This window comes from Lonchura striata, chromosome 2 (genome assembly GCF_050655825.1).
Source record: "Lonchura striata isolate lonStrDom1 chromosome 2, ASM5065582v1, whole genome shotgun sequence".
Taxonomy (NCBI): Eukaryota; Metazoa; Chordata; class Aves; order Passeriformes; family Estrildidae; genus Lonchura; species Lonchura striata.
Genome location: NC_140704.1, coordinates 44699976 through 44718408, shown reverse-complemented (window position 1 = coordinate 44718408; position 18433 = coordinate 44699976). Strand labels below are relative to the sequence as shown.

At 42.0% G+C, this 18433-nt stretch overlaps 1 protein-coding gene across 11 annotated transcripts in view; it reads right to left on the bottom strand.

Moving 5' to 3' along the window:
• Positions 1–13304: 13304 nt before the first annotated feature.
• MYRIP (myosin VIIA and Rab interacting protein) overlaps positions 13305–18433 on the bottom strand; it is a 316186-nt gene continuing 311057 nt past the window's right edge. For 10 of the 11 annotated variants that reach the window (XM_085573290.1, XM_021531268.4, XM_085573291.1 and 7 more), the window contains 4 exons: positions 17782–17886; positions 17625–17685; positions 16785–16903; positions 13305–16100 (listed from right to left, as the gene is read on the bottom strand). In XM_085573290.1, coding sequence (XP_085429416.1) covers positions 16068–16100; positions 16785–16903; positions 17625–17685; positions 17782–17886 — 318 coding nt within the window. In that variant the 3' untranslated portion in view covers positions 13305–16067. The remainder of the gene's footprint in view (positions 16101–16784; positions 16904–17624; positions 17686–17781; positions 17887–18433) is intronic. The other variant, XM_077786769.2, reaches the window with a different exon arrangement.

The following is an 18433-nucleotide window of genomic DNA, read 5'->3' as shown; positions in this document are numbered from 1 at the left end:
TATTTTTGTTAATCCTATGTCTCTGCAAGATTTTGTTGTATCTTTTGCTCTCCCATCAGCATCCCATGAAACTTTTCCCCGGCAGCAAAGCAGGTCCATCATCCTTATTTTCTCCCAGCCACCGTTTTTTGTTACCTTGGCTGCACCAGTACCACTGTCCGTGGGGCACTAGGCGGAGCCAAATCAGCAAACTGATTTGAGTTAAAAAATAAACTCAAATGTTAAAGCCTCAGATCCACCCCACTTGCATAATCCTACAACAGTTGTGCTGAGCCAACTGAGGAGGACAAGGCTGGCCATGGATCTTCAGACACAAACCCTATGTCTGAGTTTGCAGGTTTATATACCAGTCATTGTGTCAATTCTTCTGCTTACTTTGAATCTTCATGCATTTAAAACAGTTTTACTCTTCTAATTCTCACTGCATGGGCTCACTGGGAATCTGTGGAACTTGTCCTACAGTTTACAGACAAATGAGATTGGATGTCTGTGAAGTAACAAAGCTCCTTTTATAAGCCAGAAAGATGTGACTTTGTTATCCTTAAATTGAAACAACAATTAATAGTTCTGGCAACCGTAGAGGGAATGGAAACAACCCCCAACTGCACAGCTTGGCAGGCACTGTGCATAAATTAAAATAAAGGTGGTGGCCAATGCCATCATTGTTCTCTTGGCATCCTTCCACAATGTCCATGTGAATTGGCGGGGCCTCTGTGGGGCTGTGTCGATGCAAAGAGTCTCCCTTTGCTGTTCTCCTCAGAGGGAGCTTCAGGTCTCGATGTCACATCCATCACTAAGGTCTGACACAAATCCTGTCTGTGCCAGCACATTGCACCAAACTTTGGTGTCTGCGTGCAGAAGCAGGTGGCATCCTACTGGAGATACGCTGCTCCTGCTATTGCCCCTCAAGCAGGAGAGTTGTCCTGAGGTCGTTTGACCTGAGTCCTTCCCATTGCTCTTGAGCAGTCACTTGTGGCAATAGACCTGTGAAAGTCCTGGTTGTGAGAGGCTTCCAGTCACACCAGACTGAAGAAAGGTAAGCAAAGCAGACATGCACCTGCGGCAGCCAAGAGAGGTAGAAGCAATTAAAATAGGTTTAAAACTCAAGTGAAGGTAAGAGGTGTTGCTTAATTGTTACATTTCAGATTTTGAAAACTTAAATATCAGATTTGAAAACCTGTTCAATTTCAGATTGTCCTAAAGCTGAGGCTGGAGCTGATCTCATTCACCTATGTTAGACATCAGGGTTGAAGCAATATTTTGGGAATGAGAATATTGTCTTTCCATGACTGATATATAACCTGCCAACTACAGCGCCAGAAAAGAACTCCATCTCTTAATTAATTTGATCACGGCTTCAAGCTATTTAAAATAGTAGTTGCAAGACTCGGTTATGAAAGGCAATTAGAGATCCCCTTGCTTGCTTTTTACTGTGTTTCAGTTAATCTGTCAAGCTGCATGTGAATCATTACATGTTATTTATGACTGGATAAGCCTCAGGGATTAAAACCAGGGGTTTACTGACATGCAGATGATAAGTATGAAATACTGAAGCCATAAAATACACTTTTGTAAAACCTATCACCTTAGTGCAGAACCTCACCTTCACTGGGTAGTCTCAGAAGCACTTGAGATGATCTTGAGCAGCAATGGGCAACCCAGACCACTGGGAGAAACTTTATTCTTCCAGAGGATTGCTGTGTTGGAAAAATGGGCTGGAAACGGCACGAGAAAGCCTTGCATCAGGCAAAAAAGTCAGCCATGCAGTAGGGCTAAACCTGTGCTTTGGTTTAGGACTCTGTAGTTTAGGACCTGTCTTTGGTTGTGTGCATGTAAAAGGCCACCGTTGTCTGCACCTGCCCCTCTCTAATAACCAGAATGAACATTGTTTTTCACTTCCTACAGACACAGTTCTTATATAGATTACTATTATTTTCAGGTGCAGAATACCAATATTTTGAGTTTTATACCTTAGGAGCTTTTACAAAGCTAAAATTGAATTTAACTAGGGCTTGCTCCAGTAGGCAGAGCTCCCGTACCTGGCCCTGCAGCCTGCCTTACCAGAAATGTCAGACTTGCATGCTGACCTGTCCTCTGCAATGGCCTGGAAAACCAATTACTGCTTGAAGCACATGGTGTTAAAAGAGCAGTTTAAGTTGCCTGACAAAGCAACTATGCATGAAACGTGCAAATGGCATGCAGCACCACTGATTTCCATCCTGTATGCTGACAGTGCCACTGCTCTATACACAAATGCTGCTCTACTCCTGTGCCAGAAGCTGGCTTATGCTGGCCTAACTTTGGCATTCTGAAAATAACGTCAAAGTGCTGGATCCCTGAGATATATGCAAAAATATTTCCAACCTTGATTCTTCTTCTTCAACTTTAATCTTCCCTGCTCTCACTACACAACTCTACCTACAATATCCAGCTCCATTTGGAATCTGCACATCCGAAACCTCTGTGCAGAAGGCTGCCCAGTAGCTTTCTATTAGGGAAGAAGAATAGCAAAAGTGCCAGAAGAAATCCTCCCTCTTCCATCAACAGAATAATTTTGAAAGTGGCTATAACCATGCCGAGCTTGACTTGTATTTTTCCATCCAAACTCCAGCTCTGGTGCAAAGCCTCCACAGTGTGCTAAGGAAGGGCTCATGGCTGAAGTCCTGAGCTGCAGCCGATACTTGAGCTGCCCAGCTGCTAACAAATTGTCCCAATAAGCATTACCTGGGAGACTGGGCTAACTGGAAATTGTGCTGATGATAAACACCTGGATATCCAGCCTAACTCAAGAGAGCTGGAGTTACATGTAGTTTGGCTGAGCTTGTGTACGTGGTCAGATTTCAGGATACATATGTTTTCATTTGAAATGTGGGGGGTTCATTCCCTGCTCAATAATGATTGCAAACAAGATGATAAGTTTGGCATTAACCACTAGATGGTCCTCTTTCTCAAATTAAAACAAAAAGTAGCTCCAAAATAAAGTCAGTCCTGGCTTTTCTCTGAACTTGAATGTTAGTTTTTATTTGTAAAGGTAAATGTCATAAGATGTTATTCATCTAGTTGACTGAACTGATATGGTTTTCTGAATAGGTTTGAATACAACGTTTCATAAGCCCTCCAAACTCATTTAGTGCAACTGGACCTCCACCCCACTACAGAAGGCTGGGCAGATTCATAGGTCAGACAGTAGTTCAAGGCATTTGCAAACTTTTCCCAGACTGATATGTGAAAAAATGAGTGGTGAGCTGAGGGGAAAAAACCGCTGCTATTTCTCCATTCAACTGCATCAAATATCTTTGCTTTTGTGGTCTTTCACTTCTGTAAAAGGCTCTGACCAGCAAAAGAATTACAGAAAAAGAGAGGTTTGGATTAGTTCTTGGAGAAAACTAAATGCGAGGATTTGTCATCAAAACTGTAGTTCGCTGATGGCCTCTGGTCTGGTATTGTCTTGTCAAAGAATATTTCTCTGCATCAGGCTAGCTGGACCCTCTTGGGTCACTCCAGCCTCCAGGCAATACCTTCCTATCATCTCTATTCATCCTCCTCAGCATTTCCTGCCCAGAAACCCGACCTCTCCTAACCTTGGGAAGTTGCTTTCCTCCTCGCAGTCCTTCACACCTGTTTATCTACTACTGCCTTTTGATTTAGTTGCATCCTGGTGCATCCCTGGTCAGCCTTCCCACTGAGACACTCCTCAGCCCTGTTCCTGCTCATAACTTATGCAGGAATTTTATGTACAGGAGTCTTTAATTGTGTGTGAAGCAGGACTTGAGTTCTTCTCCAGGATCTTCTACAAAGAAGACGGCATATGCCCAGCCTCTCTCTCATTAACAGGAAAAGAATGGAAGTTTTAACACAAAAACCTCTGCACTTTCACTGCAGACCAAGCTGTCCTCTAGATGTTTCTGGTTTGGTCTTTTACAACCCTGATTCCCCTGACAGCTCTTTCCTAGTTCCTCCCAAGTCTGAGTGGCTTTCACATTGCTATGCTACATGAGCTAACTTGCTTTTGTCAGCCAAAGCATCAGCCCTGCTATAGATGGGGCAACAAAAAATAAAATTACAGCTGCCTGAAAAGACCCAGAGAAGCCAGGATGATTTCTGTGAAAGCTTGTGGGTACTGTACTTAGCAGAATGGTGGTTCACTTGTGGTCTGGTGGATAGAAATTATAATGTTCAGTGAATAAGAATGAAGTAAAGTTTACTTTGGTAAGAGAAATGCCTGATGATGCTCATTTAAACAGACTGTCACATAATTGATTAGTCTTAATTGCTGACAACATTTTACAGTAGCCTTTCATGAAGTCAAAATGATTAAAAGTGAAAATGAAAATACTTGAATGAAAGAGAAAATGAAACTGGCAAGTAGTGTGTCCAGAACAGATGCACAGCCATGATCCTTCTTGTAGCAGAGAAAGAGTTGTGAAGTCCTTGGCACGCAACTTTGTGGATGTTGAGAATTTACATGGGTTCAGGAAGCAACTGTGAAAGAGAAGGAACCCATCAAGAGCTAGGTACCACAAATAAACATTTGGTTTGGGAAGTCTCTGGACCACAGAGCTTGAAGGTCTGTGAGAAGAGTATAGTGAGGAATGTAAAAATAAGATACCCTGTTTTTAGACTTTTCCATAAATGTCATTTGTTGTCCACTGTCAAAACCAAGATATTACACTACATCAGCTTTGGGCCAGAATGAAGATAGATTATAATATTAGAACATTTTAAATGCTGGCTCTGCTAATAATGATTTTTATTTTTGGTATTTTTGTATGGTGTATTATTTTGCAAGCAACCTTTACCAATAGGCAAAAATTTTTAACATGAAGACATTGCATAATTTTGTTTTATGTGGTAACTTCCATGTAGGTGACAATCAGTGAAAATTATCTGATCTGTGCTGTGGAAAGGCTCACATTGCAGTGTCAGCAAGACTAGAAAAAGTTAATGGGATGAAAAATACTTTTCCTTCTATTTTAAGATGACAGGATCACTAGCAAAACAAGAAAGCAAGAAAGGGTCCTGTATATCCTGGAGAAAAGAAACCTTTATTCCAGCAATTGCCCGCTAGAGATCATGAAAGGATACTCACATTTTCTGATCAAAATAAATGTGAAAAACAGTAAGGGAAAATATCTACAATGAGAAGCCATGAAGAGTTTTATTTACTAAGAAGAGAGCCTTTGCACACATGCACAAAAAATTAGCACAGCAGAAGCACAACCACTGCCTGGTTCTTGGACGCTGATTGATTTTTAGGTAGGGAGTGTTTGCAAGGTTCAAAGGGAACACGCTAAAAGGAGATTTCTGAGAAAAGCGTGTATATCTATTATTGATTGTAATAGCTGTAGGAAGACCTTTTGTGCTACCATGGACTTGAAGTGCTCTTCATATTTTGAAGTTGTGATCCTAAGTAGTCTGAGTAAACTCTTGAAAACTTGGATGAGGAAGACACTTCTTTTAGATGCTGTTTGGTGGAAATTGGAGAATGGAAGAGTATTTCTCAGGTTTCTTTACAATTTTCGTTCATACATTTACCTATAAACCAAACTTTTATAGAGAAATGAAAAATCCCTGCAATTAGTGACTGTACTCTCCCAGGGGTACTTGATGCTTGGATGGTGAGTAAGGGCAGGGCCAGGCAACATTTCACCATGCTTCCTCATAGAATTACCCATAGGAAATAAAATAATTTAATTTATTTTGAGAGGTGCCTACAGTAAAATACTATTATTTGTGCTTTGATGTTTTCCCAACCTAAAGTGTCTTTATAGAAAAACTGATCATATTTGCTATTGAACTTTATCCTAATGGGATTGCAGGATTTCCTATGCAGTCTCAGTTTACAGATGGGGTCAGGCCTCACAGCTCCCTTTCAAAGCACAGCCTTAAATTTGTTCCTTGAGGTACCTCACCAGGAGTGGAACATGAACATGGGTCTGTGAAGAGAGGGCCTGTGGCTCCCAGTCAGCCCAGTTACACTTCACATCTCAGCCTCTCTGCATCATGGTGCCAAGGAATGAAGCACTTGCCAGTTCAGCTGCTCTTCCCTGAAAACCTCCAGAGTAAACAAGGTCTTAGCTTCCAGAACAGCAAGATCACTAAAAGCAAGGCCGTGATGACACATTAGTCAAGAGACAGGGTTAAAAATAACCACTCAGAAGAGACACCTATTGTGGAAATACAATATTGTTTGAGATGCTGGCCTCATGCACATGAAATTTTCTCTGCCACAGAACTAGTAAGAGCCTGCTTAAGTACTGAATCACTACATATTTAATCAGCTAATTGTGTGCTGTGTTGCAGTGTGACTTAAAACTTATGCATGGGTGGGTTGATCCCATCCCAAAGATGGGACAATAGCAAGAGGAAGGAGGGCTGGGAAAGGAGTGTGTGGACTGACTCTCCCAGCTTGCTGGCTCTGATAGCTCCCCACTGTCCATCTGTTCTTTCTCCCCACAACTCATTCTCAGCCACGAGTGTTTCCCTCTGCAGACATGCTCTTCAGACAGAGAACATCTCAGCTGGGTGCCACAGGGAGCTTGAGTCTCCTTTACAGGTGTAGCTGCTCCCATCTGTCTTTGCACCCCCCCCCCCCCCCCAACAGGGACATGGCAGCAGCCCCCTTCCCTCTGCTCTCTTCCTAGTGGGCTTGGGGGCCTCAGTCATCTATCCTGCCATGTCCCCCTAAAATCCCCTGGTGCCACCCTCAACCCCTGCTCCCTGCCCAGATCAATGGCTTTTTAATAGAGCCTCCGTTCTCCTACCCCTCCTTTTGTAAATTTAAATCCTGCTCACCCAGTACTGCTGACGTCCTGCTGGCCCACCTCTTGACTCCCCCTCCCTGCTTCAAGTCCACTTCCCTCCAGTATAAAAGGCACATGCCCCCATCAGCTGCCCTGCATCTGCTTGGAGCAGCGACTACCTGAGAAGCATCTTTGGCGCATACAGGTGAGTGCCTTCCCTTGTCTGCTTCAGCGCTTGTCCGGGCTCTTTCGTGCTGAATTTCATTTTATTTCATTTTGGGCTTTAGCTCACCTAGGTTAACATGCACAGCTGTGCTCTGTGCTCAGTAACTTTTGCCCAGTTTTTGTTAGCGAAGCAGCCCGTGCCGAGGCAGGGTGGCTGACCCCGCGGGCAGCGCTGTGCCCTGCAGGGAGAGCGCGGGCGGGACAGCAGCACAGCCCTGCACCTCTCCGGCCGCCCGGCCCTGAAACCAGCCTGCTCACCCGGGGGCTGATCCCTCGGGCGTGCTTCCAGCGCTGCTTTCCAACAGGAAAGCTTTCCACATGTGCACCGGAGTGGGTGTACACAGCCACCGATCTCAAGAAAGATGCTGGTTTAGGGGTAAAGAGTTAGTAGCATCTTGTCTTCTGAGGACAGCTGTGGTAGGGGTATATCTGATGGATCTGCAGCAGAGCTTGAGTTTGGTATGATAAGAACCCCTGTGTGCTCAGAGGGAGAGCCAGGCTGATCTCCTGGTGAAGCAGACCCATGGCAAGCTGTGATACTGCTGCTTCACCATAGCTTTGTTTGTGGCTTTAATTTTCTCCTCTCATGTCGCTGAAAGTTGCCAGACATCTGTCACAGATGTTGCTTAGCCAAAGTTTAAAGACTCTGCTTGGGCACCAAGCAGAAGTGGCAAGTTGATCAAATTACTGTGGCACTGAATTTTCCTGAGCTTCAGGATCAAAATTATTCCTGAAACTTTAAATTGCGCCACGTTTGGTTGCAACTAGTCAGTTTTAAAATTTTTATTATTTAATAATTGAAAATGGAGGCACACAGCTTGACTGTGTGAGGTCTTGTTCTTTTTCAATTTTCCTATTGGAAGAAAGCTGCAGGTCTGGACCTGAGGAGATCACAAGCCATCTCAGCCACACGACTCTTGAAAAGTCTGTGCCTAGGTAATTAGGCTTTTTGCTTAGTGATAAGATGGAGCTGGGTGTTAGGAATGCTCAGGGTCAAGTTTGTGGCAATACCTCAGCCTCTGTTTCTTCCCATACAAACAGTGATGGGACAATTAAGTGTAGGAAAAATTAGGGAGGATTAGAAGTGCTGAGTGCCCCGATTATTTAGGGTAGGGTGAAGAGCAGTGGGAATGATGTGCTTCACAGAAACCCTAGCCAGGACAAGGGTATGAACAAAAAATTCAATATATATCAGTGCTGTAGAAAGTGGCTGCAGTGGCAGAGGACCAGATGGTGGGGACTGAAGCACAGCAGTGCCTAGGAAAAAGTGTGTGCTAAAAGCTTTTCCCTGTATTTTTGTCTTTCTTCAACAATGAGCTCAAGGCAAACTCTTTTTTCTGTAACTTGGTTCCCAAAAAACCCCAAGACACAAAACCAGGGAGCAAGTAACCGGGAAAACTTGTCAGCAGCCCTGTGAACACACCACAGAGATGCCTCAAAACACCTTCCTTTTGTCCCACTGAACCTAAGGCTTTGCTAAAAATGGAACAACAGGAGAGGTACCTCAGCTGAAACTGAGGGCAGAATTCACCCCATGTGGGTGAATTCTTCATGCTAAGATAATTTAGTCCTGATTGTCATGAGATTGTTTTGTGATATTCAAGTTAGAAAAAGTTAATTTGCAGGTCTGAAATAATGAGTTAAAATCACTTTCCTCTAAGCTGCCTGGTAAGAAACTGTCATTGTGGGAAAAAGTCCTTGAGAAAACCTCACTGAATACTAGGGGTGAAGGAGCTTTTAACTGTGTTTTAGTGAAAGACACAACCAACTTCATGTGTTTTTGCTGTGTTGCCTGTTTGGTGTGTTTGGGAGCATCTTGCATCAAAGATTTTCATTCATGCTCTGCCTTTACTGAAAACAGGCTAAGATTTTGGGAGCAACTGGGGAAAAATTCCACCAATACACAAAGAGAAGGCACATCTGAGAGGTTTTCCTACAGCCTCTGTGCCTGTATATCTACATCACTTACACAATGCTTAAGCAAATAGGCTCCTGCTCTATAGGCACAGGCTCCAGGATGTCAAATGTACAGGCAAACCTTGCATGTCACAAGACAGACTGTCCTGGTGCGACAACTGGGAGAGCTGCCATGAGGAAGCTTGTACAAAATTCAAGAGACAGTGGTAACCAGAGTCTGGCTCCCTCCCCTTCCTGGATGCAACTTCCCCAGCTCAGCACCTTCTGTTCTGCTGAGCCTATTCTACAGAAGCTAGGAGGGATTTCTCATTCTGTTGCATCTGGGTGCATTTACAGGACCGGGACATCTACCAGAGGAAATTGTATCTGGAAATTTTAATTTTGCATGCTGGCAAAAAAGGGTGTAATGTCACAAGAGGAGCATTGGTATTCATACTGAAATGCATTTAGTTGTAGAAAGAGTGTGTAGAACACAATTGTTAGATACATTTTATAAGCAAGGAAAAGCCTGTGGTCATACAGAGAGCCATACAGGATCAGCAGTGAACTCAGGGCCAGGACTCAAGTGTCCTGTGAAGGCTTTCACTGCTGGAGAGAAAAACTCTCCAGTTTTTACATCAGTAAATGGCCCACTTCATAGCCTTTGCCTTCAAACAGAAATGGCCACGACATCCCCAGCATGAGTGTTCTACAGAACTTAGAGCCATGAAATGGCTCTGATGGATGGGAACCTATTGTTAAAGTTGACACATTCCTTCACCTTGAGAGCTTTAACTCATGTGTTCCCCATGTTCACTTTTCTCCTTTACAGACTTCCCAACACTGCTCCATCATGTGGCATCTAATCTCCTGGACACCACGTGCCCAGTGGTCACCAAACCACTTAAAGTTAGTCACTGTCTATGTCCTGATGCTCTTGGTGTCGCTCAGCTTTGCTTCGGGACAGAGCAGGCCATTTAAACATCAGATAGACAACAGAAGTAAGTATGAGTCTCACCGGACATGGTGACCCCACAGTCTCAGCTGCACTGAGGGATCAGGGCTGGGCTGTCAGGCAAAGTTCAACAGCAAGTCATGCAGGTGTTTCCATGGTGTCACCTTGGTGTGAAGCCCTGTGCTTCCATTTGCACTTGTCAGTGTGTATACAGAACCTCATGTCCTTCTCACAGCCCTTAACTGGTCAAGTCAAATAGCATTATTTTTGATGAATATCAGAGAAGACACTAATGTGCAAAGGACAGACAAGAAAATGTAAAGTGGTATACATCAAATATTTAAGCACCAGATTTTCAGCTGTGTTCTGTAGACATACACAATTACTTCTATATAATAAAAAGTAAGCAATGGCCCAGAAGCTTTAGTTCACTTTACAGACATCTTCAATTCTGTCTGCAGCTGTGAATTGTCTGAAAATCCAAATACAAGTGGTTGAAGTATCTCAATTCAGAGATGCTGCGAAGTACTGAGAGTATCCAGGTCAGGTGTGATACCATGTATCCAAAATTTAAACTAGCACACAATCCAAAAGATCTTTGAGAAAATCACCAAGAAATCTCATCTCCCAAGGTGCATAGACCGATAATGGTAGGTGGAATGGGAAAGGGGTTGTGGAGAGTAAGTTGTGTGGGCTCAGTGCCATGCCTCTCCCCATTAAAGAGAACAGATTTTGGGAACCTCAGGTTTTAGGTACACAGAGTTTTGTTGAGTAGGAAGGCTGTAAACATTGTGCTGAAAGACTTAAAAGACATATATACGAGAAATTTAAAGGTAAGGTGAATTTTTTCCTCTGTTCAAGCATCAAAATGCACAGGGGAAAATTCCTCCTGCCTTGACTGAGACTGTCATGTGATGGGGATTATATATAATGCACTTAAAATTGTAATTTATTTCTATTCCAGATTGTTGTCTGTCTCTGGAATGATTTGGGATTTCCTTAGGGTGGCATAATCTCCAGCATGTTTTAGAATTTCCCTGCTGATGTATCTTTTAATATATAGTTTTTAATACTTTTAAAATACTCTTTTTAATATAATCTTTTAATAGAACTATAAACCTTTGCAGACCTGCCCCAAAACTGCACTCGACCACAAAAATCAGTCATGTGTCAGAGCTTTAAAAGAAAAAAAACAGTCATCCATGAAAACAACTTCCTAAGTGAACAAGAATTAACTTTTCATGTTTACCCCTCATGTAGGAGCCCCCTCTGCAATCCAGTGGATTTGTTAGCTTGTAGAAATAGTGCACCTGTATCTAGTGCAGAAAATTTGGATGGGCCCTTTGGCTCGTGTTAGAAATGCAGGTTGAAGTCCAGATGGGTAAAATTAATTTTGCAACTGAATCCCTTCCATGGGCTCTACACATGGAAACTAACTCTCAAAGGCACCAGTAAGCTGTGTGTCTGGCTGCGGCCTTTCCCTTCTTTTTTTTCCTCCATGGCTCCAAGTAAGCTGTTTAACATCTTCAAGATGGTCAGAAAACACAGCCTCTGAGTGCAGTGGCACATCCTCACTGAATGCTTTGAATTCCAGGTCCTGAGATCGACCCTTTTTGGTATGTGGGCCGTGGTGTTCGCCCCATTGGTCGCTTTGGGAAGAGGCAGCTGAGAAGCAGCCATAGCAGCCTGAGGCCTGTGAGCAGACACCTGGATTTCATCTTGAATGCTTTGTGGGAGCAAAAATCATTGGACACAGAGGACAGTGACTGGTGATCTCTGTTCTCCAAGGCGGCGACCCAACCTCTGTTCTTTGAATTGTGTCCTCCCCTGCACCTCAGATCTACAGTTCTGCTTTTGCCTAGCAATCCCATGCTGCTCTTCTTTCTGCTCCTTGTGCAAGTACCTTCAAAAAGAAAAAGGTTCAGGGTGCAGGTAAAAGACAATGCATGGACACCAGCACTGAGTGCCACCACTGCTTATAAAAATGTTTCTTCATTGTGTATCCCCATCAATCTCTTGATCCTGTTCACTGCTACGTTCACTGTTAGGTTTATCCAAAACCCACACAGGTTTTGGGCTGGGATTTAAACTCAGCAGTGTTAAATGTATCATGAAACCTTCCTGTCACATTTCAAAGTCAATGGCTCTTAATATATAAGAATAAAAAGCAATAGTTGGAAGAAAGAAAAAAGGCTCTTACCAATTTTTAATGTACCTGCATTAATGGCATGAAATGCTGGTTCTCTGTATATAGCTTTTACAGAGATTGTTAACATCCACTTTTAAGAATATCTCCTTGAAGTACCCACCGGCCCTTCTTCCTGTACTGCTGGAGAGATATATTAATGAACAAAGAGGAGCTCCTATTGAAGATAAGTATTTTCTCCCTGCTGAAGAAAAAAATTAAAATTGGCTAATTGAACTCCTTGGAGTAGTTTTGTGCCTACTGCATATAATCATAAACCATAATCCAAAAGGAGCAAGGGCTTGAATGAGCCGATTCCCTTTAAAACAATGTCATTATTTCCAAGTGCATTGTCTGAGCAAGCTGAAGTCACTCTTTGAGGATCACAAGCCATGTACTATCTACTCCATTAGTCCAAATCAATAAGGCTGGAGATGCAGGTCAATACCCCTATTTACTCATATTAATGTAACTTAGTTATATTACTTTTATAAGAAGTGTTACTTACAATGTGTTTCATCTTAATTAATAACTATTAGCAGGAATAATACAGTTTTATCTATGGCTTATATAAAAAAAATACAAGTTTACAATTTAGGTAATAACCAGTGGTTAAATCCAGGCCACGAATCATTCTGCAAAGGATAAATTTGAATGGACTTCCACTTCTAGTTGTGTTTTGTGAGAATTACTACTAAAACTGAATAATGGTTGAATTAACCATTGCAGACATTTTAACCCTTCTTTTTCTTTTTGCAAATGGCCTGTCAGGAAGGGGTGGGTTTTTATTATAATAAGGGAGTTACTTCCATTTATAATACAACAAAGCTGCTGACCCAAAGTGTTATTTAAAACACACTAATTCTACTGAATGTTTTCATGGTGGAGAAGATATGCTGATAAATATTTTGATCCACATTCATTGCAAGGAACTTTGGAAGTGCAAGACCAAGATTATCAGCAGGTTTTTTGCTCAGTTTTTGCAGCAATCCCAATCAATTCAGAGATCCCAGAGAGAGATCAAGAAATTCCACCTGAGAAACTGTGCTTGAGATGGTATTTCAGCCAACAGACTTGATGGTTTGGAGAAGACTCACCAGCAAATGTTCCTAACAGCATTCCTCCCACCCCAGCCCTAGAGGAGGAGGAAGTGTGAACCAAGTGTGTGCCCTTGTTTTGTCAAACCCTGGCACCCCTGTGGAGATGCCCGTGTCCCGAGTGTGATGGTGTCATGTGTACAGCTGTGGGTTCTGCACAATTCCAGGCCAAAGTGCACATAAATCCAAACAACAGAGAAGAAATCTTTTGGGTTTTTTATGAATCAAGTAGTTGAAAAGGCATTATTTTCATAAATCGCTTTTACTCTTTTATAATTTCTCTTGACAATAATTCTTGGTGAGTATGCAGATAACAACAACAAGGCAAGCTTAATATTCACTCAGACTTAATCAAATAGGTCATATAGTCTTCATTTTACCCATTAAAATATTTTCATTTATAAAAATTAATCTAAATATAAATATCAACACTAAAGATTGAAATCACCTGATGACAAAATAATTCTTTGTGTGCTATAACATATGCTTTTATGATTTTTTTAAAATGGTAGATTATATCTTTGCACGTATTTGGCACGATAAACATTTGTAAAAATTCAAATGCTTAGAGCAGGTGGGATTTTTTTTTAAGTTTTTTTTTTTTTGCAATGCCTACACAGTACACATTTGTCTGTCAAAGAAGACTGAATATTTTAACATTGTAACACGATAGTAATTGCTTTTCATGCCTCTTAAGGAAAACAACCTACTCCAAACTTTGTTGGCTTGTTTAAATCACACTAACAGAACAAAAGCCAGAGAGTTATTCTATTAAAATTAGTAATTTCTGTATTGATATTACATACACAATATTAGTTATTATTTATTAGACGAATATGCAGACCAACCACCATAAATGACATTTCATAACACGCATACCTGCATAAACCAGAACCTGGGAATGTATTGTACACATACACAAGAACAGTCAATGGAGGAGGAGACTGAAAAATAAAAAAATTACTAGGCATCCTACTCTGTTTAATTTCCTTTACTGGATTGCATATATAAATAAAATCTATTTGTTTTATATATATATTTATATATTAAACAGAGTGGGCCAAATTTATCCCTCACATCTGTGCAAACCAGTTTCAGAGAACTAGTATTGTGTGAGAGTAAAAGAAGGCCTAATTTCACCCAGAATGAAGACATTGGGTCAGATCTTGGGCAGATGAAAATTCCTTGAAGGAATGGAGTCACACTTATGTATTGTAAGTGGGAAGGTGATTGTATTTATTCCAAGGATTCCTCACATGCAGCTGGACATCAGAGTACTGACAAGCTAGATGTCAAATGTGGATGGCAGATTTGCAGCTGGCACTGTCTTTCCAATCAACCCACCCAGTAATTCCCTGTCTCTCTGACTTGCACCCCCTAAATCCAGCCTAGTCAGGAAATTTGCTTGTATTTGCCCAGCCACAGACATTTCATGGCCTGGTGTCCCAGGGAACTGCTTTCCTGCTGCATGGCAGGTAACATGTGGCACTCTGTTCATGGGTGTTCACTGGGAGCCCAGGCAATGAAGGAACTCTCCTCCTTCCTGGTACCCACAGCTCTTGGGAGAGCTCACCACTCCTTAATGCTGAGGAGAACTTGCCAGCCCATGCCTTCCTTCATAGCACATTTCACATCAACCCCATCTGCACTTGGGTACCTGCTCTGCAAGTGGTGTGGAAGGTAAGGGATTCACTGGCTTATCACCTCCTCTGACTACCTTCTTTGTATTCTTCAGAGCAAAAAAATCCACAAATAGGCTATGTTCTCCCACAAAAGGGTGAGAGGGACACCCTGTAAGCAGCATCCTCCCTCCTGGGCATCTGCCAAAGGGCCTTCTAGTTTGACTCATCTGTTAAGGGTCTCAAGAAATGAAAGAAAGAATATTACTATTCACAATCCAATTCAGAGTGGTCCAGTAGAAGTGTGGTGCATGTGGCACCAGCAACAGGCCCCAGCTACTCTCTGGTGGCTCCAGACTAGTATAGGAAGTGATGTCTGGGCTACATTTGCCTCCTTCTCAGAAACGCCAGTGAACGCCAGAAAGGAATCTCTTGCAAGCTGCCAGCCACCCCACAACCAACAGTCAGTCAGCAGAGATCTCATCCCCTGCACTTTCACCTCCTTTTTCCAATCTTAAAGGTTTGGACACAATTTATTCTGAACTACAGCATGGTCAGCCACCACCAAGTGGACAGTGCTGCCAAGAACAAGACATATGAAGGTGTTGGTTTCTTTAACAGTGTTCAGATGTTTCCAGACACTGGGATTGCAACTCGGCAGACATCTGGTCCACGTGTGTGGCCACCAGTTCCTGGTTCAGCATGACACCCCAGCTTCCTAGAGCAATATCCCTAGCTCTGGAGCTGGAACATTCAATCTGCGAGATGCACTCTCAGAGAACAGAGTAGTCTTCTCCCTGCTACCAACCCTCCCAAGACTTCCACTGACTCCCTGGGAGCAGAGCGAGGTACACAAATTCTCCTCTCCCTTCACGCAGCTGAAAAGCAGCACACACTGCATAAAGTTGTTCTTATTGCTCGACAAGACAGATGCCCACATGAATAGTAAGAGGCCAGCAAATATGGATCACAGGTCTGCTTTGGCAGATTAATTGGCCTATAGTTATGACTGAGTGTACAAAAACATACTGCATTTTAAAGACTACATACTTTAGTACAATTGATAGGGAGAAAAAGTGCATCTTAAAATGTGGAGCCTTGCATTTGAAACATAGCATCCTGTCTAGAGTCCTCTGAGAACTTTAAGGCAGAGTTTCCTGTAGCGGACCACAATGCTGAAGACTTGGACAGCTTTCTCAGTGAGGTATCCAAATGAAGCCCTATAACTGAGGCTCTGTGGGTTCTTGAGGGTCCATTTTCAGCTGGACATACACAATGGCTGTTAAGAAAAGGCACTCTAGTGTACAGCCTTAGGCAGTGTGTTATTGGCAGTAGGGAAGAGTAAGTTTAGTACATCACAGCAGATCCTATAGCAGGTTCCTAGAGCAGAGTGGGACAGGAAAGAAAAAAACATGAGTGAAGAACTAAACAAACCTGCTGAAGAACACAGCCATGTCCTTTCCCTTCTCACTTCCCCACGTATTTCCCACATGTTCTGTAGCAGACTGCTTTGGGACAGTCAGCTTTTTCCTTTATCCCGCTATGGCTGCTGTAGAAGAAATGACTGACAGCTGTCCTGGGTGTCCTGAGTGAAGCCTCTTTGTTCAAACCCTGCAGAACCCATGTGTGATCTGTCTATCCCTTAAATTCCACTTAGATAACCTTTTAACATTTCTCAACAATTAGTGAAATTCAAGGTGACTCTCTCCTGCCAAGTTACAATGCACAGATGGTTCTGTGAGGGTCTGATTCAAAAGTCTGAAATGCAGGGCACAACTAATTTATTTATTATTTAAAAAATATGGGTAGCATGTTCCTGGAGACCTGGCAGCCAGGCTACATTATCACAAGCTGACATTCAGGAGCTGCTATTCTATAGTATATAGTCAGACATCTTCCAGGACACTGGTCATATTTGTTCAAGAGTTGCCTCAGCAGTCTCTATTTTTTTCCTCAAACTATCAAGAGAAGATTTCTGAAGACACTGAAATACAGCTGCCTACACAGATACTGCTATCTCTCTATTTGACTGATCTTAACAAAGTTTTAAAAACATTTGTTTACCATTAAGTCCTTGGCAGTGCTTTTCCTTTCTTTAGTTCTTTGTGTTAGAGATCCTTGGAGCATGAAGTTTCTGTTAAACGTTCTGACAGTGGTAACTGGAGAGCCATCTATTTTTTCACCTGGGAAAAATACAAAAGGGGAGATTTTTCACATAAGAGATTGAAGAAGATATAAAAATACTTCTGAAGAGTCACAGCTTCTAGAGAGACAAAACTTCCCCTAAGATGTATGAGAAAAGTTGGATTTAATTTAAATTAAAAACAGCAGGCTGTGGTACTCCAGATAAATTAAAGTTTGAGGCCATGTCAATCAGTGGAATTACAAAAGAATAGTGCAGTGAACAAAACCCTAGAATTCTCAGAGATAATGCACTGCAGAGTTAAAAAAAAACAATCAAGATCCACAAAAAAATCATGAAAGAACAAAACCCATTTGATTTTATAAAGACATTTCACAGCCATTCTCTCGCATACCAGGAATATTGCTGAGCCATTTCATACAGACTGAAATCAGCAAATACAGACTTTAAGGAAGTGGTGGGTTATGGAGGGTGGCAGCCACACTGTGTGGTGCCCAGCCATGCTGCAGCAGCACCCCTCTTGCAGGGCAAGTATTCAGCATTCCTCATTTGCTTTTTCCAGCCTTCTGCCTCTGCTCTTGTTTACTTGTCACTGTCACAACTTTCACTGAAGAAAGTGGCAATGCTTTTAAATGTGACAAAGGGGTATTTTATGTAATAAAAGTACATGGAAAATGAGGAGGATGGCTACTTTGCTGGCCTGTACATTATATTGAATCTTACATAGAGTCTCTCTCATTTACATAACACTTTAGGCACACCTTTTATTGGTGGAGCTGGAAGTTTTCTCCTCTGCTGTCTTGATGTGTCTATTGTATGCATCTGTAAACAACATACATGCATTACTCAATTCCATTATAGTGAAAGAGGCAATGTTTCCCCAATGTATTTTTTGAATACTACATAATGTTCTGGCACCTGGTTTGTTTGCTTTTGATCCCGTTTCCTTGTCAGGCGAACACAGGGAGCCACGTTCAAGCCTGCAACAGTGAGAGCTGATATTCTGCTCTCAATATCTGAAATCTTCAAAGAAAATAAAAGAGAGAGACAGACAGATGGGGAGGGGGGAAAAGAAGTTTTAAAATTACTGTGGATGCCACTACTGAAATATAACCCTCCCCCAGTAAAATCCACTTTAATAAGAAAATATAAACAGATGGCTAACTTCTTCAGCAATTCTGACACCTTCCTGCATTCTTTAGTCCTGACATTAAAAGGGGCTTAATTTGTTAGTAAAGATGGAGTAAAAGAACAATCCAACCTACCTTGTGACTCCAAGGAAGAGGCATTTTACTCCTTTTGAAGAAAAAAAGAAAGGAGGAGAGAAAACCTGCATCTGCTATCTCCTGATTACCTTTAGCTGCATAATCCCAAATTCATTCAAGCTATATTTTAATGAGCTTCATTTGTGGGACACACTTCCTAACTGAAAATTAATTTCATACATGTGCAAAGTACATCCTCTGTTACAAAATCAAAACATTTGATCTTATTTATAGTTCAAATGTATATGCATATTAAACACAAGCATGCATAAATGCAGGCATACACTATATAAAAAGACTGAATG